General features: G+C 36.3%; 2 protein-coding genes across 5 annotated transcripts; both read right to left on the reverse strand.

The window, feature by feature from the left end:
• Positions 1-20: 20 nt before the first annotated feature.
• On the reverse strand, positions 21-17,524 carry LOC145738818 (prominin-like protein). 4 transcript variants are annotated; one of them, XM_081994012.1, is made up of 17 exons: positions 17,311-17,524; positions 12,288-12,629; positions 12,022-12,231; positions 9,697-9,961; positions 7,757-7,944; positions 7,538-7,702; positions 7,369-7,484; positions 6,213-6,658; positions 4,456-4,870; positions 4,138-4,329; positions 3,946-4,080; positions 3,725-3,883; positions 2,918-3,036; positions 2,387-2,440; positions 1,601-1,738; positions 1,009-1,107; positions 21-770 (listed from the first exon to the last, which is right to left on the reverse strand). In XM_081994012.1, exons 2-17 carry the CDS (start codon positions 12,403-12,405, stop codon positions 761-763), a joined length of 2,829 nt encoding a protein of 942 aa, XP_081850138.1. In that variant the 5' UTR covers positions 12,406-12,629; positions 17,311-17,524; the 3' UTR covers positions 21-760. The 4 variants fall into 4 exon arrangements, with proteins under 4 accessions (XP_081850138.1, XP_081850063.1, XP_081850317.1 ...); XM_081993937.1 differs by having other exon boundaries at positions 12,022-12,234; XM_081994191.1 differs by lacking the exon at positions 2,387-2,440 and having other exon boundaries at positions 12,022-12,234; positions 17,311-17,522.
• An 863-nt stretch (positions 17,525-18,387) lies between these two features.
• LOC145739010 (E3 ubiquitin-protein ligase ZNF598) lies at positions 18,388-23,533 on the reverse strand. The gene is made up of 8 exons (XM_081994324.1): positions 23,208-23,533; positions 22,763-23,112; positions 22,469-22,707; positions 22,276-22,411; positions 21,519-21,727; positions 21,266-21,461; positions 20,696-21,123; positions 18,388-20,546 (listed from the first exon to the last, which is right to left on the reverse strand). The coding sequence occupies exons 1-8, from the start codon at positions 23,388-23,390 to the stop codon at positions 19,558-19,560; spliced, it is 2,730 nt and encodes a 909-aa protein (XP_081850450.1). The 5' UTR covers positions 23,391-23,533; the 3' UTR covers positions 18,388-19,557.
• Positions 23,534-24,104: the final 571 nt, after the last annotated feature.

Raw genomic sequence — 24,104 nt, forward strand, 5'->3', positions numbered from 1 at the left:
ATAAAAAAAAAAAAACAAAATAAACTTTTTCAAAGTTTTTAATATGTATACATATTATAAACACAGGAATTATATTCACTTAAATAACACGTAATAAATACAAGAGTTGTTCAATCAATATGGCAACAATTTGGCCTCGTCTCTCGCGTAAATTGAGCACGAACTAAAAATTCGATCAAGATGAGAACACGTAAAAGTCTTACAAAGTATCTTAAAATACTGACGAATATATGTATTTTATCAATGTAAACATTACAGGTAAATGCATTAAATTGAGTGGGGGTCTGTGCTGCTTTTGTTATTTGAATTTCGGTGCGAGCACAAAAAATTGGGAATGTCCGAACTTGCGCCTACTGACAACCACGTAAGTGTCCACGTGTAGTATGTACAAGTGCACGTTTTCCGAGATAAAAAAATTTCCTAAATCACGTACGTAACAAGAACACATATAGCTGAAACGTTTAAAGTGCGGCTACAATACAAAAATAGTTTTAAATTGAGCACGATTAGTGTTCAAAACACTTACACACACTGAACATCTCTCTAAGCACCGCGAGCCAGGCTCACAAACAGCATTATCACAAATTGGAAATGGGTCAATAACCTATAGTGTAAGTGTATGCGATAATCTCGTTATTAGAGTCAATTTTCCTAAGATGTTAATAACCAAAACAACAAATTAATATAAACTAAAAAGTAGAATTCAGTCTGTACAGATTTGTCCGGTTTTTTTACACCTTCAGTCGGTTTGATTTTGATCTTAGTGATCTCTGCAAGAGTATTAGTAAAGTTTAAAAAAAAAGTTAGAACTGGCATCGCCGCGTTTAACAATTTTTTTGGTTAAGCTACTATCAAGTGTAGCGGTGGATTTTTTTGCTTAGATCTGTTTGTTTTTTGAGTAAAATAAATATTTGTAGTAATTAAAACATACTTGAATATCAAAAATCGCAACGCAGTGCTGCCACACATTATTTTCATGAATTAAGAAACACAATCAAAATTACTTACCCGCCGCTGCCAGGGAAGTAGTACGGCGGCGGTCTCTCGTACTCGGTCGGGGCTCTTTGGTAGCGCGGCGGGCCCCCGTTGGGAAAATCCTCCCAGTGCCTAAAATGAACAGGGAAAAGCCACAATTAACAAAACAAGCCAGACGACAGACAATAGGCAAAAAACCCTTTCAAGTTGTAAACGATTTAAGCGACACGGTCAAAATAAGCCACATTGAGCGTAGAAAAAATATTGACTTGAAACTAAGAATATATTTTTTTATACCTACAGTTAGAGGTAGTAATTAACAGAAAATTACGTATAAATGTGTTTAGTTTAGAACCTGGTTGATTGTAAGTGTTGACTTTGCAGGTGTTGCCTTCCTATAGGGTTTGCTAAACTGCAATAAAACAAAAAGTTGCAATTTTTTTGTGATCATGACCCATTTCCATGGGTCTTGCGAAATTAAATTGACTAAAAAAGACATTTTAACAATAATTTGACCTAAATTGGACCATTAAACATTACTTTTCTATAAGCTAAACAATCGAATATACTAGATCAGTTTGACTAAAAACTGTAATTTAACACTTTACAACAATTAATCACTTACTTGGGAGCCATATCCGCATAACGACCGTCAGGTGGATGAGATCCAGCCGGATAATCTCTGGGGTAATCGCGTCCTGAAGCGGGTCTCTCTTCGTACCGCTTTGACTTTTTGCCCTTCTTCTTCCTCTTGCCTCCGTGACTGAAAATTAAACCCACTACAAGAGACTATTACACGAAAACACGCGTTTTAGTTAGTATACAGGAGTGAGTTAGTGTAAATTAGCATAAACCAGACGCAACACATATTTATGACGAATATCAAAAGTACTAAATGTTTTGACAGTGAGAAGAAACGCTCCCCATCCTATTTTAGTTTGATTTTTGCCATAGTCTGTTAATAAAAGATCAAGGGGAGAAGAAAATTCTCGGTTGTTATTTAATGCCCCTGAAAAGGAAAGCGTGTCTAGCTAAAGGGGTGCTAAGCGTACAAAACAAACATTACACGAAAATGTACAGGGTTTGGTGAAAAGTTGTGTCACTCTTTGGTTCCTTTAATATAGTTACTCAATTTTGGTTTAGACAATTACAATTTCCTTAGTCATTTTGGATCTTGCCTAAAAATATAATTTTAAACCACAGAAGAATCTGCAACACAGTGGGTGCAAAGCAGCTTTCAGCTTGCTGCTTTTTCTTGACCAATCACAAACGCGTTTTATACAAGACTAAGCTGGATTTTTGCGACGTTGTCAGATCGACTGAACAACTGCAACTCAGAAATAAAAAGCGACACAACACACGTTTTTAGTTTTTCCGCCCCAAACACTACACCCGTCATGCGGACACTCACCTGTTCAAGGGAATATTATCCCCCCGATCGGCATACGCGTCATACAAATACTCTCTGCAACATAACACAAAAAAGGGACATTTTAAAAATCAACAGAAACAGGCACATCCACAACAAAGCGGTTGGGGGGTAGGGGTAGTCAGTATAAGCTGCGATTACTTTCAAGAGAACATCCACAAACCAGTATAGACAATTATACAGTGAGTTTCACATTAAAACTACCAAATAAACGTCAATAAGTATTAAAATTAAGAGAAAATTATGATTTTCTCGTGCTCCGCAGACTTTTATGTACGGTGAGTCAACCAGCAACCGTATGTATTTATCAGAATGACTTTCAGAACATCCAGCGTACTTTTGTTGATCGAGTCACAAGAATATACAAAGTAATATGTCTACTTAAAACATCTACATTTTGGTTACTTGAATATCTGTTATTCTTAGAAGCCCAACAGTACACAAGTACACTAAATATTATAATATATACAAAATGACTAATTTACTAGTATAATAAATATATAATATACTTACGTTTCAATGTATTGATCATAAGGCTTGTGCTTCTGATAGAGGTTGGCGAGCTTCACAGCAATTATTATCGTGATGACGTAGAGGACAATCGTCCAGAATAAACTGAACCAGAAACCGTTCTAAAAATTGCAAGAAAAAATCATGTGTTTATTTGCTTGCTTATGGCGTAAACGCTGTAAAGTACCGGTCACACAAGGCTGCTAGCCAACCGCGAATTTAGAAGCAACCACTATCAGCATGGTGGGACCAGAAAATTCGCCGCTAGCATCATCAGCCAGCTAGTATTTGTTTGCGGCTGACAATGTTGAACTTGTCCAACTTTTGCCAGCAGACAGCGGCCATTGTCAACCGCTGGCAAGCAGCCTGTGTGACCTGTGCTTAAATGCTACTGAGAACCTTCTTAAACTTAAAAGTGCCAGAGAGGCCTCTAGGACTATTGTTTACATGTTCTGACAACCTTCTAAAAAGTGCCAGAATCTTCTGCAAATATCTTAAACCTTCCTAGAATTGTTTTAAATTGAAATTTGAAACTAATATTCATAAAGGTTAAATGCTTACTTTGGAAAAAAATACCTTGAGAGACACTACATACTAAATTCAACAAAAACCAATAAATAATCCCTCAAAATCGTTGGTCTTTTGATTTTTTCTTTAAATAACAAAAATGTGGTTTTTGATTCATTCCTGTATCTTTAAAAACAAAAAAGTTACATCTAATCAGAATGTTATCAAAGTTATTGAAACAAACTGTCCATAATACCTCTTGTATTCTTAACTCTTGATAGGTTAGATTAGGTTAGTGCTCACCCATGGCAATAAAATTTTTTCACAAGTAGCAGTCAGGGTAGCGTTAATGCTTAAACTGAGCGGACCACACTGACCGATCCGTTTTTCTACGTGGTCAGACACTCGGTCGACGAAGTCATTGATCAGATCTATGGTGGCGTTGACAAAATAATTAGCCGTCTGTTAAAATGAACAACTATTAGACCAAAAGAAAATACACCAAACCAGACTCGATAAAATACCTCCGTCAATATCTGTTTTCCATTGTTCGATAGAGCAGTTTGCGCTTCTTGAACCTCATTGGCCAAGTTGTTAATTGCGTCCTCAAAACTATCGTGACCCATTTTAAGTTGCTCCGATAAATTACGGGCGTTCTCCTAAAAATTCAAATTCCTTGTTGCAGAATATTTACAGAAATGAGCTAAAAAACTTACCGTTAAATCAATCGACACCTGCTTCATGGGTTTGATTAGTTTCTCGTCGTAAGTATTCAAGTGAAGCAGGCTGAGCTGTAATGCCGAACGTAATTCTACTGTAGCAGAGTCAGTACCTGTTAGAGATGATATGATGCTTTGCAAGCTGTTGGCCAATTCGCTCAGATTGTAGTTGGTTAAATTGCTCGATAACTATAAGTGAAATAAATACATTAAAAACGCCACTTTATACATCAAAACAGAAATAACAAACTTGTTTACACAAGTCTAAAAATCTGCAATCATGCAATAAAAATGTGCTTAAACTTTGTCACTTACCTCGTCTATAAAAGTGTCTACATCAATGTTGGGAGTGAATTTCCGCAACATTTCAAACGTTTCGTCGCTCACCAGCGTAATATCACCAATAGTGATAGTGCTAAGATCTAATTTGTCTAAAGCATCGGAAATATCGTAATTACTTCTAATTTCGTCTATGTCAAACTTTGATTCCAGATTGAACGTTTTATAAATGCTTTTGTTCTGATGGCAATTGGACAACATCACGCTGGGAGTCACGTCCACTCCCAAGTCTAGATTGTAATCGTCCAACAGTTGGATAACGTTGTATTTAGTGGGATCGGGATTGCGCAACGGGTCGCAGAGCGTTTTTTCCGATATCACCCCGACAAGTAAACTGACCAAGGTGACCAGCGACAAAATGAAACCGAACAGGAACATTATGACCACAGCACTGAAAATTATACAATCAGTGACTAATCATTCAATAAGTCCCGGGACTAACCCACAGGTGGCACTACAAATCGCATTTTTATATTTTTCCCTTGAAGTATCATCTTTCAAACGACAGCTGTCAAATCCTGAGCTCATTCCCTCCAATATTTTGTTTGTGAGAATTTTTTAAAGTGAACAACTTGTGAGTTTTTTTAAAACATGGAAAAAAGTGATTTTCGTGTGCTGATTAAACACTGTTTCCTGATGGGAAAAAACACCGTCCAAACAGAACAATGGCTTGAAAAATGTTACGGGGACTCTTCTCCATCGAAAACAACGATTTGTAGGTGGTTTGCTGATTTTAAACGCGGTCGTACAGACACAATTGACGCTGAACGGTCTGGACGCCCAAATTCGGCTGTTGTTCAAGAAAACATCAAAAAAATCCACAAAATGATATTGTCTGATCGTAAACTGAAAGTGAGTGAGATAGCTGAGGCCTCAAAGATATCAAAAGGTAGTGTGTTAACAATTTTGCATGAACATTTGGGTATGCGAAAGCTGCTTTCGAAATGGGTGCCGCGAGTGCTCACTATTGACCAAAAACAACAACGAATTGATGATTTGGAGCTGTTTAACCGTAATAAAAAGGATTTTTTGCGTCGATATGTGACCATGGACGAAACCTGGATCCACCACTACACACCTGAATCAAAACGGCAGTCATCTGAGTGGACTGGACCCGGCGAAAGCCGTCCAAAGCGACCAAAAAGTAAAAACGCAACAATCGGCTGGCAAGGTTATGGCCTCTGTATTCTGGGATACACACGGTATATTGTTCATTGACTATTTGGAAAAGGAAAAAACAATCAACAGCGACTATTATTGTGCATTATTGGACCGATTGAAGGATGAAATCACACTAAAACGGCCCCATATGAAGAAGAAAAAGATTCTCTTTCATCAAGACAATGCACCGTGTCACAAATCCATAAAAACGAAGGTCAAATTCAACGAATTGGGTTTCGAATTGCTTCCCCACCCACCGTATAGTCCAGACCTGGCCCCCAGCGACTACTGGCTGTTTTCAGACCTCAAAAAAATGCTCCAGGGAAAGAAATATCAATCAATTGAGGAAGTCATCGCTGAAACTAAAGCGTATTTTGAGGCCAAGGAAAAATTCGTTCTATAAACATGGTATAGAAAAGTTGGAATGATTGTATCACTCTAGAAGGGAACTATATTGATGAATAAAGTCGAATTTCATGAAAAATAATTGTTTTTCTTAGTTGGTCCCGGGACTTATTGAATGATGTTTAATAGGTTTTAGAAAAGCAACTGTGACATAAAACCAAACTTACCATAAGAGGAAGCTGCTGCCACTGCCTTTGTTGCAACAGTTGTCGCTGTAACCGTCCGGTCTTTTACCACACACGCCGCAAATCAGTCCAAACACGATGCAAACGGTGACCAATAACATCACGCAGCTCACAGTCAGACCAACATAGTAACGACGGTCTCCATTTACATTAATTGTAGAACGCATACTGTCCAGTACCGGATTGGCCGCCGAATCGATCTGGGTTTTCACGTCGTTCACTGCAGTAGTAATGCTGTCCAAATTCTCGTTGATTATTTTTCCCGCTTCGTTAATTTGAGCGCTGGCCTCATTCAGGCCATCTGTTAGATGATCATCGATTTGTTTCTGAATGTCACCAAGTCTGTCTATACCCTCTTGGATATTTGTTTTAATTATGTCCAATTGCAGATCGTCGAGACTTTTGATAGTTTCAGATACATCCGGAACCTAAACAACGTTACAATTATCGTAATATGTAGATTGGAAAAAGGGGTTGACTAGTTGCAACGGCGCCACCTTTGTAAGTTATTCATAAAATCATTTTCCAAATAATACGTAAGTAGAGAAGATAGAGAGAGAATTCTCAAAAATGTATTTTTGGAAAAAAATGCCTTAATAATTTGTTAGTATTTTGTTAATCCACGAAATAATATGCGGTTTTGAATTTATTTTGAGCAAATTAAATTTGAAACCCGAATTGGAACAACGTGCTTATGAATTATTCACAAAAATTAACGTCAAAGCTTGCAACTCGCGCAAATCAGTAGCAAAAACAATTGAAACAGGTGGGAAAACTGCTCTAATATCAACGTTCTACCAAAACGCATGCGGTTGACTTACCCTAGGAAAATACCTGTCAAGGTACTGCATGTAACAATTAAAAGAACAAGAATTAGGTCTTAGTGTAAAATGTGATATCATAACTGTCAAAAAAACATAATTTGGCAACACTGTTTGATAAAACTACTCTCCTTTAGTTAATTCATTCACTTGATAATGATAAACTTAACACCTCCCCGGACAAGCTTTATATTCATGACTTTGTTTTCGTCAGCTGGGGCCTTAAAAATACTATACCCAGTTTTCTTAGTGCAATACTGTTATGAATATCATCGGTGCAAAACCCCACAGATTAAATGCTGTAATGATGTAATTACCTGATTGAAGTCTATATTGGTTTGAAGTTGAGCGATTTTGGCTTCCAAATTTTTACACTCGTCTAAAATGCAAGAGTTCAATGTCGAGGTAAGATCTCGTTTCACCTTCCGCAAAGCTGGAAAACGTTTCTAATTACTTCTTAAATTTTAATCAACAACTCCAACTCACCATCATTTAACTGTGAGGCGTACACCCTTAACGCGTTTGTATCACTTTTCATAGTGTGCAGCGTTGCGTTCACGGTGTCCAAACTGTTCACAAAGTCGTTTATTGTGGACACGGCGGACGCATTAGTGAAATCCTTTAGATGGTTCATGGCGATTTCGGACCCGTCTACGATTTATCCACTTAACGTCATAATATTTAAAACAAATCCAGACGACTCACTGCTGATGAGGTTCAATAACACGTCGCTAAACTCCTTATAATTGACCTGGAGCAAATTGTTGATCTGTTGAATGGTGGTGTTCATGTAGGTTTTGGTGTCCGTCAAACTGGTCTCCAAATTGTCGGGCAACTCGTCCAGTCCGTCTTTCAGTTGCTGGTTGCTACCAAAAGCGCACACGATGCAAAAACTGGAATAGAAAACAATAGTTGAAAGTGACAACGTTGCCACATGTTGGTTTCAAAGTTGTGAGTGTCATTTCCTCAACACACACACTTTTATAACGGTTAAGTCGAGAGAGCTAGCTAAAACACTCTTGCGGTCATTTCCTGAAAAAAAATTCAGGTTTTCTTTCAGACACTTTGAAGGAAAATTTACTATGCTGTTTTATTAGGATTTGGAGGTGTCAGCAGCCCAGGACGTATTCTAGACGACTAGTAATCAGAGAAACAGTTACATCCACTGGCCACAAGTCAGAAAACGTCATAGATACATGAGAATTCAGTCAATGAAATTTGACATTTACTGTTTCTGAGTCGGAAACTAGTCACGGATTGCCTCTGCGAACAGACCTTGTTTCTTGATTATTGTTATGTTTTTATTAGTTGTATTTCATTAAAACACACTGTAGTAATTAAAGATTTATATCAATAAAGTTTAAACCACTTGTTAACATCATGCTAAAAGTTCTAATCGTAATATAAAAAGCCTCCAAACCAGATCAAGTCTTGTTGTTCAATGTCATTGTCATACTAAACATTTAATTGTCTTGAGTAAGGATGGACACTATCCCCATTAAACCAACTTTACTAATTTTCTAACTTCACTTTTTATAGATACAGTCAGTATTAAAGTTGCCAATATTTGAAGTACTTCAAGGCAAAAAAAGTTTAAACGGTTAAGCATCGATTATACATTGAAATGATTGCAGTTTGACGTCACGATTACTTAGGTTTGCCCGCGCGATATTCAGATGTTACATTAGAGAAGTAGATGTTATAAAAAAGAGGTTTGGAAACGTTTGGATTTCACCATCAAACCGTTATTAAGGACACGGATGTGTAATTAGTTAACATTTGGTCTATAGTTAATGAAAAAGCATATCCAAACCTGTTTAGTGACAAATCCACCAGAAAATGAATAAAAAAAACTAGCTTTGATATAAAAATCAATACCATAAACCAAAAAGTCCCTTGTTTTGAGAACCTTTCTCCTCAAAACACAAACGAGAAAGTCCTATAATCAGAAATTCCTTTCTGGCTGACTACAATAATTACGAAATGATTAACGTTTTTGTAAGGTCACTCTCCAATCGCCAATACTAAAAAAGCTTTAACTGCTTGCAAGTAGGTACTTAAATTGCTCACTTTCCAATCGGCCTTAGTGCTATCGAGATACTAATAATTAATTTCTTATAAAAGAAACGTGCTTTTTTTTGCTTCGAACTGCGGAAACTTCAACCTAATACTGTAATAAGATTTAAAAAACTTATTAAGTACGCTTAATCGAGTGCCATTGTGGTGACTATAAAGTGTTCTAGAAATAAATTGACTATTTTAGATTTATAAAATGTAATATTATGAAAGTATGAGATACAAGAGACCATTATAGTAAAAGGAAGTGCAATTTCTTTAATTATTAAAAAAATGAAATTTCAATTAAAAATTAACCAGTAAAAGTGTTTGATACTATTATTATGAAGAGCCAAAGAAAATAACGATTCTCCGAAAAAAAGTTAACCAGACAACCAATATTTTGGGTGTATTTTTGAAAGAAAAAAGTCGAATATCTCGGAAATGTTTTTTTGCAAGAGACCATAATGTTCAGAATGCAGCTGCTAAATTCTGTTTAATTTTCAATTTATTACACAGATTTTGTTTTTTTTTTTTGATTTGCAAGACTTCTTCTCATGTTTCAATCCATTCTCTTTGTGTATACTTACAGTAAACCGGTACCGCACATAATCAGCAACACAGCCAATATCACTTTTCGGCTGGTATCCCTCTTTTTATCGGATGGTAGAGGTTTGGCGCCGCAATTGCCGCAGCAACGGCAACAGCAAAAGCAAACGCCGCAAAAAGGAAACAGCAACGCGCACACCACCAAAAAAACGACGATCGCTACCAAGCTTGCGTAGTACTTTGCAATGGCCGTTCCATCCTTGACTTGAAAGCTGACATTATTGTCGCTGTCAATCTTGACCAAACCTGGAAAAATCGAAATAGTTTAGCACGGAAATCGAATAAGTTTACAGGAAAGATGACTGGACCTGAACTAGGTTACGACCGACAGTTGCGGTAATCCGTTATAACACGGCCCAAATTGCGTAAACAATAAAATGCAGCAGAAATATTCAGTTTTTGGCGGGTCGCCAACGTCAAAAGAACCAGCTAGAAAGTGTTTATTATGTTCTAGTCGTAACGCTATGCGGAAAATTAAACAAAAATAGGATAACGTACAATAATGTTATAGACAGGTAGGTACATGTTTTGAATGTGACAAACAATTAAAAAACCGTCACATTTACTTATTTTAATCCACAGGAGCAAGTCACAGTTTTCTATGACACTAACCAAGGCAACACAGAAAAAACTTGAAGCTTTTGAAATGTAACTTTACAGGAGGATGTTGAGAATATCATGGGTGGACAAAAGTTACCAACAGGACAGTGATATGGAAGTCATGAACACCATCAAATATCACCTTTTAAAGTGCGTTCTCCAAGAAGTTTATGGCAGAAGACCAACAGAAAGAAGATGATGGCTTAAAAATTTAAGAATATGGTTCTCAAAAATGTTTAAACGAAGCCGTTTTCCATGTGTTTTGAATGCAGGAACTGCGGACAGAAGGGCACATTCGAGTTGTCATAAACTCAGAGAAATGCAGAACCAGAAAATGGGGTTAAGTAATAATAATTGTTTGTCTAAACTAGAACTAAAGTGATCAAGGACTTCAAAACCTTTATTCAACTATTAAATCAGTACGTAAACAGATAACTGATCTTAAAAATACATTTCTAAAAGTATTAAGTGAGATAATTATATAAATGCCATTTTATTGAGCACTAGATTGCGATTGGCAACAAGCCGAGGGAACTAGCATATTTGTATGAAAGTTACATAAACTTTTTTGCAAACTGTTTTTTTCAACTTTTCTAAAAATTTAAGCATTACATCACTTTCATTTGGAACATGTGACTGTAACAGTAACCGTACCGTGTCGACCTTTGATGGCCTCGATTTTTGGTCGTTAAAAACAATAGAATGTCAACACTTCCGACTTTTTTCCTGAAAAATTTCAACGCTTCAGCAACGTTGATGTATTATATACCGCTACGTAATCCTGCGGTTAATGTCAATGTTGTTCTTTGTCCCGAGGCTTGCCGTAATGATCCTAAAACACGTACTCTATGTACCAGAAAGTTGTTTTTTGTCGGAATTCTGAAATTGCGGGTTAGGAAATTATGATTGTTATTAAAATCAGATAAACTAACAAAGGATTTTTATTGGTATCAATAGCCGATTGCAAATTTGTTATCTCGGATTGAAGTTATTAAACGGATTATAAAGATCGGCAATGCTGAGAAATATTGAGACGTATTTTGTGGGGAAAATTGAGTTCTAGAAGTGAACACGAACGGATTGCTTGCGCGGACTATACAGCAGAACGAGAGCAGAAAAAGTTAAAGAAGAAATCGAGGAAATAAACAACAGGCAATAAAGTTTTTAGTTTAATGTTGACCAAACCACAAAATTGCACACATTTTGTGTCACGGTTATATCGCAAAGTTACAACCAGGAAGGACGTTATTACAACATAAGTTTGATTTGCTTTGTATTGTATGTAGCTATTATTGAAGTAGCTTTGCTTTATCTTTGTTGATACAAAAAAAAACCCAGTGACATCACTAGTGACTGCTTTCATTAACTTAGTTATCAGAACTTATTAATTTCAAATCTAGTATATGATTCGTAGTATCATACACTATTTAAAACATTATATTATACACATAAAAATCATAATTTTCTGGTAATTTAATGTTAATGTGGTTATCGCTAAACCAAAAATAATCCAAGATTACAATAATTATTTCAACGGCTCTACTGGACTTTCCTTACCGCAAAATTACAGCGAATAGATTATTATTAAGGTCACCAGCAGTTTGCGGCAGATAAAATTATTGAAAAATGTCGCTCAAACACAACCATCTTGTTTCTGACCCGATTTAGTGACGATTAATAAAATCCCAGAATAGTTGCAGACTTACCATCCATCAATATATCATCAGGGGCGATAACATTAATAAACAAATCGGTCAAGTTGTACAATCCCTTCATCCCCCCCGAATGAAACTTTGTACTGCTGTGGTAAATGGCATTGTCCTCGAAATCCGTGTAGTTGACATTAACGTTCAAACTGGACACTACCAGGTTCAGGTTGCGGGTGATTTGGTTGATTTTGGTAGCAAATTGACCTGCTGCTGTACAAAATAATTGTTGAATTGTAAAAATACGAAAAATTGCAATATTATACCTTTCCCATCTGAAAGTTGCGCAGCCAAAACCACCAACAGAACTGATAACACGGCACTGATCAAGTTCACGGAACGTCTATCACTATTTCCTCTTCTTCTCTCCTTGTCTTTCTTCATTTTTGAGCACTATTTTTTAAAGGTTCTTCATACGTTTCAAGACTAACGGTTTAATCGGCTCTCCGTATCACAACTGAGGTAATTACTCATGTTTTCCTTAATTCCTGGATGCGATGGAGGATTATAATTAAAAGATTAGATTGTGCCTTATCACACTCTGAATTTTTTCTGGTAATTTTTACAGTCAGATTAATGAAGTGGGGCAATTGTTGGTCATGTTGATCCTGTAAAAAGGAAAACATTAGTTAGTTATTATTAGCAGTTGCAAAATTCTAGTAAAATTATTATTTCCTGGTGTTTGACTGAAATTCGCTAATATTGTCTCCTACCGCGATATTGATTATTAACGGTGATTGAAAAGTTGCATAATAAAGTCAAAAGATGGGGCGTGCAAACCGTCTGATTAGAGAGAAAATCGATTGGATGCGGTGAAGTAAAAAAAGAGCTACCTGACAACAAGACCAGAACAAATTTGACTTTCTAGGTTACATCGAAAACAATTAAATTTTAACACTTCCTAGATTGAACCTCCTAGTATACAAGAGGCATTTACGAAAATTATACCTGCTAATTCCACCGTTTACCACAATCGGTGTAACTTTTAAGGATCTGGTTCATTAGGGTTGAATGAATTTTAGAACGCGATTGGTAATCCTATGTCTTTGAGATCTGGTATCCAGATGTTCATTGTTGAAATGTTTTATAATATCGGCATAGGTACTCTCCCTCCATCTCGCAAACAGAACATATTCCAATATCCATTTTAATTTAACAGGTCACTCTCATAAGCTTGGTAAACTGTGGAACAAACCGCCAAACCGTCAACCATAAACTAATTTTTGAGGTTATGATTCTAAATTTTAAGGGAAAACCTGTCAAAAGTCAGTTTTTCTTAATTTATCGACGGAACCTCTCTAGGAAAACCGTGTAACTGACAGAGAAACGTAGATAATTGCATGCGTGGGACAAAGACAATAAACGAAAAAAATATCAAGTAGGCCGTATTTTCAGCGCGCTGTTGCCAAACGCCAAGTATCCAATACCGTGGACAAAATTAATTTTTACTACTTTTTTACTGCTACAGCGCACTGGAAATATGGCCTACTTGGTATTTTTTTCGTTTACTGTCTTTGTCCCACGCATGCAATTATCTACGTTTCTCTGTCAGTTACACGGTTTTCCTATGGTCGCTTACCTATTACCTTTACCTATGGTACCTGTATATTCATGCAATGGTAGTTACCAAAAACAATTTTCGAACGCTCTAGGTTAAACAGGTATCTACCGGTAGAATATTCGTAAATGCCTAATGTGTTACAAATATGGGCTGATTTATTTAAACAAATTATTATTAAATATAAAAATTTAAAAAAAAATTATTAAAAACTATGCATCCTAATATTCTCGAAAACTTTTGTATTTCTCCGCACAAATGAGTTAATAAACTTTCATTAAAAAAAAAACAATTAAAATGGGTTTTACTAGCACGTGCCCGATCTTGTAAACACGCAACACGTAGGAATCAAAACAAACAAAGGCCCCAGTCTAAATTATTGTAATTGGAAAAAAAATCTTGAAAAAAATACTTGTACAGTTTTCTTGACCTAAATTCCAAGTTGATCCTGTGGCGAAACCAACAGCTGGTGCACTTTGTTAAACACTGGGTAAAACAAAAAAGATGATTTTGTACCTGGAAGAGTAGAACTAAAATTTATTAAGATGCTTTTCCACTTGGTGCTTAGAATTCAAATGATTGACAATAATGAAAAAGTAAATTCGAGTCGAAATGTAATTGAAAAGGACAAGTCAAGAAAATAATTCTCACTTTTTACATAACTTGTTTCTTTTGCCTTTTGTGGAATTAATAGGGATCAAAATACTAGGTACCTAAGAATTTTTGGTAGATGATTTACTCCTTGTATTGGTACATAATTACACAAGTTTGTATAAATTTAATTAGCACCATATTAATGACAAACTACAAAGTGTTTAGCTCATTGTGACAGTACTTTTTTCTTACCCTATAGTATAATAAAGGAAAAGTTAAAGTTCTATTTAAAGAAACAAAACCACATAAACAGCAAAGTCGGATGTTTTCCTAACAAAGTACCTACTGAATCCAGTTCTAAATGCACCTAATTAACCATTATGTCATGTAGTAAATCAATACAATCATTGTGATTAATTACAGTCCCATAAAGGAAACGGTTTGAAGAACATAAATAATTTATTGTTTCAACTCACTTTACTGATAAACTTAGAGTATGTATTTATGACACTACTTAAAGCTGGTTAAGTATTAATTATACTTGAAATCATTATAGCAGTATCAAGACTTAGCAAGAGGCCACCATGACCAGCTTTGTAGGAGCGCCCTTTCTCCAACCCAAAAATTTCCAGGACACAAGGAGTTTTATTTCTCATGTAGTTGAAAAAGCGACAGTACTTGATAAACATTTTAAAAACAAGAGGCACTTCATATGGGATAGATAACGTCAAAGAAATTCCTTTCCAAAGAGATAAGTGCAGGTGATTACTCCACAATCTAAAAAAAAAGACAAAGATAACAGAGTCACTACATAAAAAGTAATGTCAATTGATCAAGCAAAATGTAAGGCATAGACGGCTTTTTACCGGTTGTAAACAGCTCCTGGTTTAAGTGTTCCTGGTACTTGGTATACTATCATTAAACCGTTATTATTACCAAGTACGACTATAAACAGTAGGAGCGTTGACCATTAAAATGATAGACGATTTAAATAGTTTCAATGCGGTCGAATGTAAAGTACAACTATAATTCAAACTGGATTTATGTCTTTTAAAAAATCAAAATTTTAGTAATGACCTAACATTGTGGTTCCTAAAATGATTGGGTTTGAGATTGAACGGAAGTAAGCTTGAGCGGATGTTTACGCTAGGCATATCAACACTTTGATTCAAAAAAAAGTAGAGCCAAAACTGGATATTTTCAGAAGGTCGACTGTTGCCCGAGGTCAATGAAACACAATTATGAACAGCGACAAATCATTAATCCCGTACAGAAAAACGGGAACGGCATAATAATAATGCTTTGTTGTCATGCACTGTGCATTAACTTGTTCACTTCTTGCATTAAATACAATACGCATGGGGTCTAAGTGACTCATATGGGGCGTTCAACTTTAGTTTACCAGAGTAAAGGCTAGTGGTTACAGTATTGTAGTATAGCCTTTGATTATTTCTGAGACCAAATGACACGTGCATCTTTGAATTTTCCCAATAACTATTAACAAACAAACAGGGTTTACCAAATTAGTTTTGTAAGCAAAAGTGACCATCAGAAAACTTCCCATACAAGTTTAGAAGATATGACCAAGATGACGTGGCAAATTACTCAGGAGTTTACTCATAATAAAACATTAATGACAGTTTTATTCAAGATGAGTAAGTTTGGTCTATCCCAAGAAGTTTTATGACTGGAGAACCTTCAGAAAAGCCATAAGTTAAATTCCATTTCCAATCTAGAAACTACAGGAGCCCATACAGTTAAGACTTGAGTTATTATGGTTGGGACTGATTTACCCTAGATAACTGCAAACTGCTGTATAAGAAATTAGGTCTAAAAGCTAAAAGCACCTGTTATTTAATTTCACCATACTCTTGCAATAATTAAGTAATGTAGGGGGATTCTGATGGGGTGAATTAGAGCAATGAAAATTATAAGTTTTGTTAGAAGTACCTACTATCTCTTTTAGATAAAGGATAGTTTACTTCAAACAAAAATAAACAATCTTAACAGGTTTTTTCCTACAGTTTTTCTCATTATTATATTTACATATCACTAGACCTTCTGTACAAACTAATATACAGTAGACATAGCCACATGTAGCTATTTATAATTTAGTAAAGCAACTGGTAATTAACCCAGCTAATTATAAACCAAGGAAAAACCTGATTTTTTTGTAGTAAAAACAAACAACTGGATCCTCTAACTAAGAATATGGATAATAATTGAGCCAAATAGAAATTAATAGTATCATATTTAAAGTTAAATATTTGGACCTTGAATTTACACTTTAGGCTTGAAATGCTATTGAATGAGATGTAGGATGTGGGTCATTTGCTGGGTCGATTGCGAATGGCTCTGAACCAATCTACTACCTACTTTCTAATAACAATTTATGAAATTTTTAAGCTCACATTATGACTCAGTTTATGCACTACAAATAATTAGTTGCCTTGGCTCTTCAAGGTTGTTTATCTTACAAGTCACAGCCAAGTTGAAAATTTTAAATTTGTATGTTTGGATAGCACTTTCATTGTTTTAATAAGATCAATGAGACTATTTGACAAAGTATGGTACATATTTTCGAAGGTATTTTATACATTGAGATTTTCATTTCAGAAAAAATCATAATTAAGTAGAATTACTGTCATTGACTTGGTCATTGGAATATTTGCAGCATTCACCTAAAACCTAGCCTAAAACTCAGCATAGTGGGTAGTTTGTGATTGGTAAAAAAAAAACAACTTTCAGCTTGCTGCTTTTTCTTGACCAATCACAAACCAAAAACAGTATTGTGACTTAGGCAAATACTGCACATTAGGGCTCATCATAAGAAATGATTTAAATTAATTTGACAGCATAAACTTTCAGTGAATCATAGTACTGCCTACAGTTTAACAAGTTCAATTCCACTAAAACTTGTCCTGAAAGTAGGAAGCCGTTATAACAAAAATTAACGCCAACAGGACTGGATCATAACTGTATGGACAATCAAAATTAAACTAGGTCAATTATTAAGCCCCATGTTGAATTGACCTTTTACAGACCCTTGGCTGTTAAACAGTCTCAATTCCACTAACTCAAAATAAGCTTACTGGTTCCTAAAAAAGGAAATCACTAATGTATGACCCTTTGCCTACCTGTTTTTGGGGCTCCCGACTGTAGCACTGACTGGTTACGGAAAAAACTTCACTGTTACAAATACCACCAATTACAACAAACTCAACCCCAACCGAGTAGGTTTTAATTGATTATTTGTTTTTTTTCCAGTCAGATCACAACACAAAGACCTTTTACAACGTTCAACATGACGGGCACCAACAACAACCGCAGCGGCCCCACACAAACCACGAACTAAAACGGAAACGCGCGAAACTTGAGATCAAGAGTGCGGCCGACGTTCTGATTGGCTGACGCTGCTGGGGACCCTCGAACTTGGCCTCCAATCAGAAATGTTGAATTGGCAGACAGTACTGTCTAATGTCAAAACGGACTAGAAGCCAGAGTTGCCAAATAAGTTAAATAGTTGATGTTTGGAAAATATGAAAGTTGATGATGGTAGCGAAACGTCAGATCTCAAATACGAGTGGTAATGGTAAAGTGTCATTTAGTTGTAATTTAAAAAAAAATAATTTACTTTCTACTATTTGGCTTAGAATCCCAAAACAGGTCAAAGAATTATCTCTTTTTAGCTTGAAAGAGACTAATATATTTGGGACGTTTGCTTTGATATCACTGTACCATTAAGAATTCTGCTGATTATTTCCTTCCTATCAATTTTGACCAATCGCTATCAAGAATTAGTATAACAAATGTAAATTTTAAGTGGAAAAATCACTTGACAACTGTCAACTTAGCTGTCAGCAGTTTTTCCGGAAAAAAAATCGAAAACATTTCACACTCCTCACAGCAACATAAAGAATAGTGTTACCCTTTCTAGCTTGAAAGTTATTGTTCTTATTAATTACTGTTCTTATTGTTTTAATTAAAATAAAATGTTTATTTAACTCAGGAAATAATCTTACCAAATATCCCTCGTGCATCTAATTTTTCCTGTGGAAAAATTGGAATACTCGTTTCTAAGTAATTTGTTTTAACAAATAGCATGAGCAAGAGTGCTATTTGTGAAAACAAATTACTTAGAAACTCGTTTTTCCAAATTTTTCCGGAAAAATTAAATGCACTAGGGATATTACCCCCAATAAAAAAACGCAATATGCTAAAAATAGTTTTATTTTCGAAAAAATATGTGGCGTATCCGTAACAAATGTCTTAAAAATATGTTATGTACAAATATACATATTTACGATGTTGCTCATCATAACCGTACAAAGAAAACTAATAAATTGCTGTTAAAAAAACGTTGCCAAATTTCATCTAATCGAAAAACCCTAAAAGTTATTCCTTTTTTGAAATGCAATGCAACTTTTTTAAGAGCGACCTTATATTATTGTAACACAAACTTTAAAACTTGTTAGGAATATCAAACCGCACAGTACAGGTTGCTTACTACAACAAAACACCAAAATTATTAAAGTAAAATTCCAATTGCTTATTATGTGGTACCTATTTATAGTGTAAAAGAGAAGTTAACTAATATGCAGAGGGTATCCCACATCCGAAACTGCATCGGGTAGAATAAAATAAGTTTTTTCAATTAATGCAAAAAACTTCTTTTAATTCTACATTTTATAATCAAAAATAAAAAGAAAACAGGTCCACGGGTACTAAGTTTTTTAAGTTGAAAAAATTCCTTAATGAGTTAATTTTTTAATAAAAATGCACCGTATTAATTATAATCTGATTCTCCAAGTGACTCGTACAAGTGAGATGCATATTTCAGTTTGAATAAAATGTATTTTTCTGTATATACAAATTGTATTTGAGCCGTTTTGCGCTCCAGCTGCAAATTACACCTTTACCAAGGAATTTTAATGAACCAGGTAATACCTGTATTAAAAATGCAGTTTAAACGTACTAGATGCTTTAAACATCTCTTTATCGCCAGTTGGTAATTACTAAAGCCTTCAGATAAAATTAAAACAATGTTATCTGCTAATGTGAAAATTAAATTCAAAGGTTCACTCTTTTATTCATCAACTTTATCTGTTTGTGACCAAACGACAATACACCAATGTTTGAATCAACATGTATTGCTGATAATAAAAGAAATTGCCTTGAATTCTGTCGTTCTATAGAGTCGATGCAGTTTCCGCCATGGTTCCTAAAGATAATAAAACGCTAACAAAACCAATTGTTACTTTACCAACTAAAGTGAATACGAACGAGCGGTGAAAATACGCGGAATAGCGATGGTATCCTTACACAACCACAGCCAAGTAACTTATTAACTGAAAAAATTCATAAAAAAATGCCGTGCCCTAACCCTACTTTTTCCAAGCAGACTGTACATGCTGAGCGGCACCTAACGAAGGAAAATGACTTTCAAGCTGATGATAGTTGTAGTGTTCCCGTAATTCTTTCTTGAAAATCACTTGTTTACACTTTTCGCACACGAGCAGATTTTCTTTGGCTCTGCCGCGAATTTCCCGGTACAATTCCTGTTGTTTCTGGATGTCGGGCAACAGGACCAGCAGTTCGGGAAAAATGTCATCAAACTTGCCGCCCAACACTTTAACGCACTGTTCTGTGTACTTTTTTGCGTTTACCTCGTTGTTGCGGAAGTTGTCCGACAATTTTTTAAAGTCGCGAATGGCTTCGTTATCGTTCAAAACCTCCATGATGCGTTTGATCAACTGCTGGTTGCGATTTTGAAAGTTGACCGGTTGTTTAAACGCGGACTGGTCGTTGGTCGGAATGATGGCATAACTCTGACCGCTTGACGTGGTAAACGTCAAATTGTTCTCCATCCCCAAAGTGGGAAAGTCATTAGAGTTGAAACCTGGAGGAGGAGGAGGAGGGACAAAAGAGGTTTGAGGTCGATCCGTGAAACCTGGAGGAGGTTTGGCACCGCCCAAACTGGGAAAACTCTCACAATTCCTCAGAGAATTTCCGCCGAGCGCTCCAATTTTTAATTCGGTCCGTTTTTTGCTCAGTCCATTCTTACTAGAATGCTCTTCCTCGTTATGATTGACGTCGCGACTGTCGTTAATCGTGTCAGTTTTATTTTCTTGGTTTTTCGTCGTTTCTCCTTTGTTATTGTCTGGTTGAGCGTTATTGTCGTTAGCGTCTGTGGTGTTTTTGGCTTTTTTCTTTTTCGTCTTTTTACTCTCGTCCGTCTGAGGTTTCTTCACTTCCACAAGCTTCAGATTGTCTAGTTTAACCCGTAAGAGTGCGGTAGCCTCCGAAGTGGAGTTTGAAGTCGGTTTAGGGCCGGCTTTTTTGTTCGGCTCCGACTTTTTTGTATCTCCAGCACCTGACAAAAGACATACACTTCATTATAAATTCTGGTTGAAGTGACTACACCTCAATGCATCAGAAGCTACTCAAAGATTGTTTATAGAAATTTACCCCCTACATTTTTTTAAATTTTTAAAAGTTTTTTAAAAATGTGTACTAATTTACCTTTAGCGCTGCTTTCGCCTTCATTATCAGTCTTACTAGTTCCCTGTTCCGGTTTTTTGTTCTGTTTCGAGTTCTTGATACTATTCAAATTAACCCAACTATCCACCGGCACCGTGACGCTCGACGTTTTCTTCGGTTTCTCGCCCTTTCCCTTGGACAAACTGGGAAACAGATCCAAATTGCCAGTTTCCAATGTGGGACACGGCGCTACCTTGGCCGTTTTCGCTTCTGTTGGCTTTTTAGGCTTCTGCTGAACCCACTGTGGTTGTGTTTGCGCGCTAGGCTGACCGGCTTTACTCAAGGCAGGAAAAACTTCCGTCCTTTGCGAGGAAGATGGCGCGCTTGTTGTAATGTGGGTGGTTATACCTCCGTTTGAGTTTTGGTTCACTTGGATCGACACTTTTGGTGTTTGCTGCTGATTGTTACTACTAAAAATAATAAATCAAAGACCGTGAAATAAATACTATTTTGTAAGGTGTAAGGTGAGGACGACAAAAATATTTCACATCAGACACAAGTCACAAATACGCTTTTTCTTCACACCTTATTTTTTGAAATAGTCAAACTTACTTCACGCTTAGCCTCACGGTGGTACTGCCTGGAGGTTTCCCCCCACCACCGCCACCCAAAGCGGGAAAGTTCTCTTTGGATTTTTGCGCCACAGGCTGATTTCTGACGGTTCTTGTTATAGTCACTTCGGGGGCCGAGGCCCCGGCTGAATTCGTTCTTATAGTCACTGCGGGTGTTCTGCCCGAAGTAGGCCCTCCTAAAGCCCAATATTACCATGAACATCATTTACAATAAGAATGAATAACGGGAGTACCTAAGGAAGGAAAATCGTTGCTGTTGAAAGCGGCGCTACTGAATTTCGTGTAGTTTTTCGACACGAGCGTAATGTTGTTTGCGTTACTGGCGTTGCCTCCTAATGCAGGAAATTGGTCGGATGTTAACGGATTGACAAACATTTGTCTGTTGTCATAACTGCCGCCCGGTCCTCCCGGCTCCACATTGTAGAAAGTGTCTTCCGTAAATCTATCAAGAAGTACTTGATAATATAATGATAACCTTCCACATGTAAAAGCAAATTTGCAAACTGTAGGATTTTTTTGCTAAAATCGGTGTAAACTAGGATTTACAGTTTAAACCAAATTCCAGAACGTGAAGAAGACTGGAGTTGTAAAGAATAAAAAACAAAACTGATTCTAACATTTTTCGTTCTTGAAAAAACAGTTTTCCTCAATCACATAACCTATAAATACTTTATTTATAAATTGTTTATTTTCAGGTTACAATTGTAAAATTATGGAAATACGCCAAATAACAAATAAGTTATGGAAACTGCAAAGTGTACTGACATTTGACAAGGAGTAACAGGAGACCTAAAGTTATAAGACAAATGTTTTATCATATTTCTTTTATGAAACAACTTAATTTATTAAACCAAACATTTTTAATCTCCATAAAAAATCAACTAGTCAATCCCCTTAATGCTCATCCATGGAAACATACCAAAAGCTCAATTCACAAAAACTAAACTCAGAAATGCAATAACATTTATTTTGGATTGGTTAATGGATTACCTTTGATCAGGAGGCCGCCGATTTCGATTATTGTCAGTTCTTGGCCTGGGTGCCATAGTAAAACCAATATCCAAAGTCCTAGCCTGCCTGGTGGCTGATTTGCTCATATAACGACTATGATCAGTGGCAATGTGTGCTAAAACCACTCACCATCTCAAAAAAACCTCCTACTCATTACACCCTGCCTACCCACCTTTAAGATCAATTTCAGTCCTAAACACTGCAGTAAGTGGCATTCCCTTGCATTCACCTTCCTCACAAAGGAAGTGCTCCTCCCTAAAATGCCGTTTGAGATCTTCCATTGCATGGTAGTACTGATGTTTACCGTCGGCATCGCAAAAGTGACAAAACAAATGAGTTCTTCTCATGTGTCTGAACAACTCATCATTGTCCATAAAGCGAGTATCACAAAACTCACATAATGGATGACCTCTGGAATTCAACCTTTCAGAACTAGCTCCTCTAAACCACCATTTAATAAACTAACCTGTGTGAAGTGTTCTTTTTATCACCTTTTCTCCTGTGATAAGCCAGTTCTTGGCGAGTATAACATTGCCTCTCAAAACTGAATATTTTCAAATGTTCACAACAAAGGTCACAGTAAAACAACTCATGCTCTCGTCGCATATGGTCTTTCAGTTGCTGAAATGACTCAAAGGACCAGGGCTTCACTTGAGCTCTCTCACACATAAAACATCTATGTTCTAACAGTTTCATGTAAGCAGACTGAATATCCAGAGTGCAGAATATAATTCCAAATCGACGATTTTGCAGGTTGCACCTTTCAAATTGAGCAAACAGGGGGGCGAAAGGTTGGAGTTGTTTAGTGAAAATAACCTAGAAAATTGATCACCCTAGTGTTTCAATGGGCCTTCATTACATAAGCTACAAAGTGGGGTTAAAGCACTTTTGCGGCTTTTTTACGACCCTACCTTAGGCAATTCTCTCCGGCATATGGGGCACTCGTTTTGTTTGCACAAAATCCTCATCCTGGTGGAACATTCAAAACATACTGGATGATCGCAGACTCCAAGAGAGTAGATATCCACATCTCTGAAGCAAACCACGCACAGATTGTCGGAATCGCTGGTATTGCCCTTATCCCTTTTAGACATGATCGGTGGGTTAGTTTAAAAGGTTGCCCGAAGGGTGTTAACTGGAAAAGTATGAGTATTTTTTGAAAAATATGGCAGTGTGGGCACTTTATTGAAAAATTCCAAATTTGCATGTTCTGTCTGGTTGGCCTGTCAGTCAGTCACTGTCAAACGTTTACGTCAACGGCCATTTTTATATTTTGGCCTGTTGTCAAAAACAAAGTAACAAGTGACGCTGACCAGTGAAGTGACTTTACTGACTTGTGACTGACATAATGACATAACCTCAAACAACAAATGTAAAGTGATATTTATTATTTATTAATAAATTATAATCTGAAACCAAAACAAAACCCAATTTGCGATCAAATGGACTTTTAACTGTTTACTCTCTTATACAATCATTATAAACATTATGTAACCAGCTAAAATGCCCAGTAAAGTAGCAATTTTTCGGTTTAAATGTCTTCAAAAGTATGCTGTAAGTATTTTGCTATTATTATACTACTATTTAATTATAGTAGCCCTCTAAACAATTTGTAGTTTTGCAATGCTCTGAGCATTTTCTATCTGCCTGTCGAGTTGTAGCTTGCCGAAGGTATTGTACCAAAAGTGACAAACAAAATGGCAAAGAAAACCAGGAAGATTTGAAAACATCTGATAAAGACAATGCTGAAACTCCTAAACCACCTGAAGAACCTACAACTTGTTGTATGTCAGGCTGTGCCAATTGTG

This window comes from Ips typographus, linkage group LG1, assembly GCF_016097725.1.
Source record: "Ips typographus isolate SLU linkage group LG1, UJ_Ityp_2.0, whole genome shotgun sequence".
Taxonomy (NCBI): Eukaryota; Metazoa; Arthropoda; class Insecta; order Coleoptera; family Curculionidae; genus Ips; species Ips typographus.

Coding starts and splice junctions, on each gene's coding strand:
- LOC145739010 (XM_081994324.1), bottom strand. CDS start 23,390: ATGTCTAAAAGGGATAAGGGCAATACCAGCGATTCCGACAATCTGTGC. Junction 22,412..22,468: donor GACTGAAATTGATCTTAAAG/GTGGGTAGGCAG, acceptor GAGTGGTTTTAG/CACACATTGCCACTGATCAT. Junction 21,124..21,265: donor ACCGTGAGGCTAAGCGTGAA/GTAAGTTTGACT, acceptor TATTATTTTTAG/TAGTAACAATCAGCAGCAAA.
- LOC145738818 (XM_081993937.1), bottom strand. CDS start 12,405: ATGAAGAAAGACAAGGAGAGAAGAAGAGGAAATAGTGATAGACGTTCC. Junction 12,235..12,287: donor GCAACTTTCAGATGGGAAAG/GTATAATATTGC, acceptor TATTTTGTACAG/CAGCAGGTCAATTTGCTACC. Junction 4,081..4,137: donor AGGTGTCGATTGATTTAACG/GTAAGTTTTTTA, acceptor TTGAATTTTTAG/GAGAACGCCCGTAATTTATC.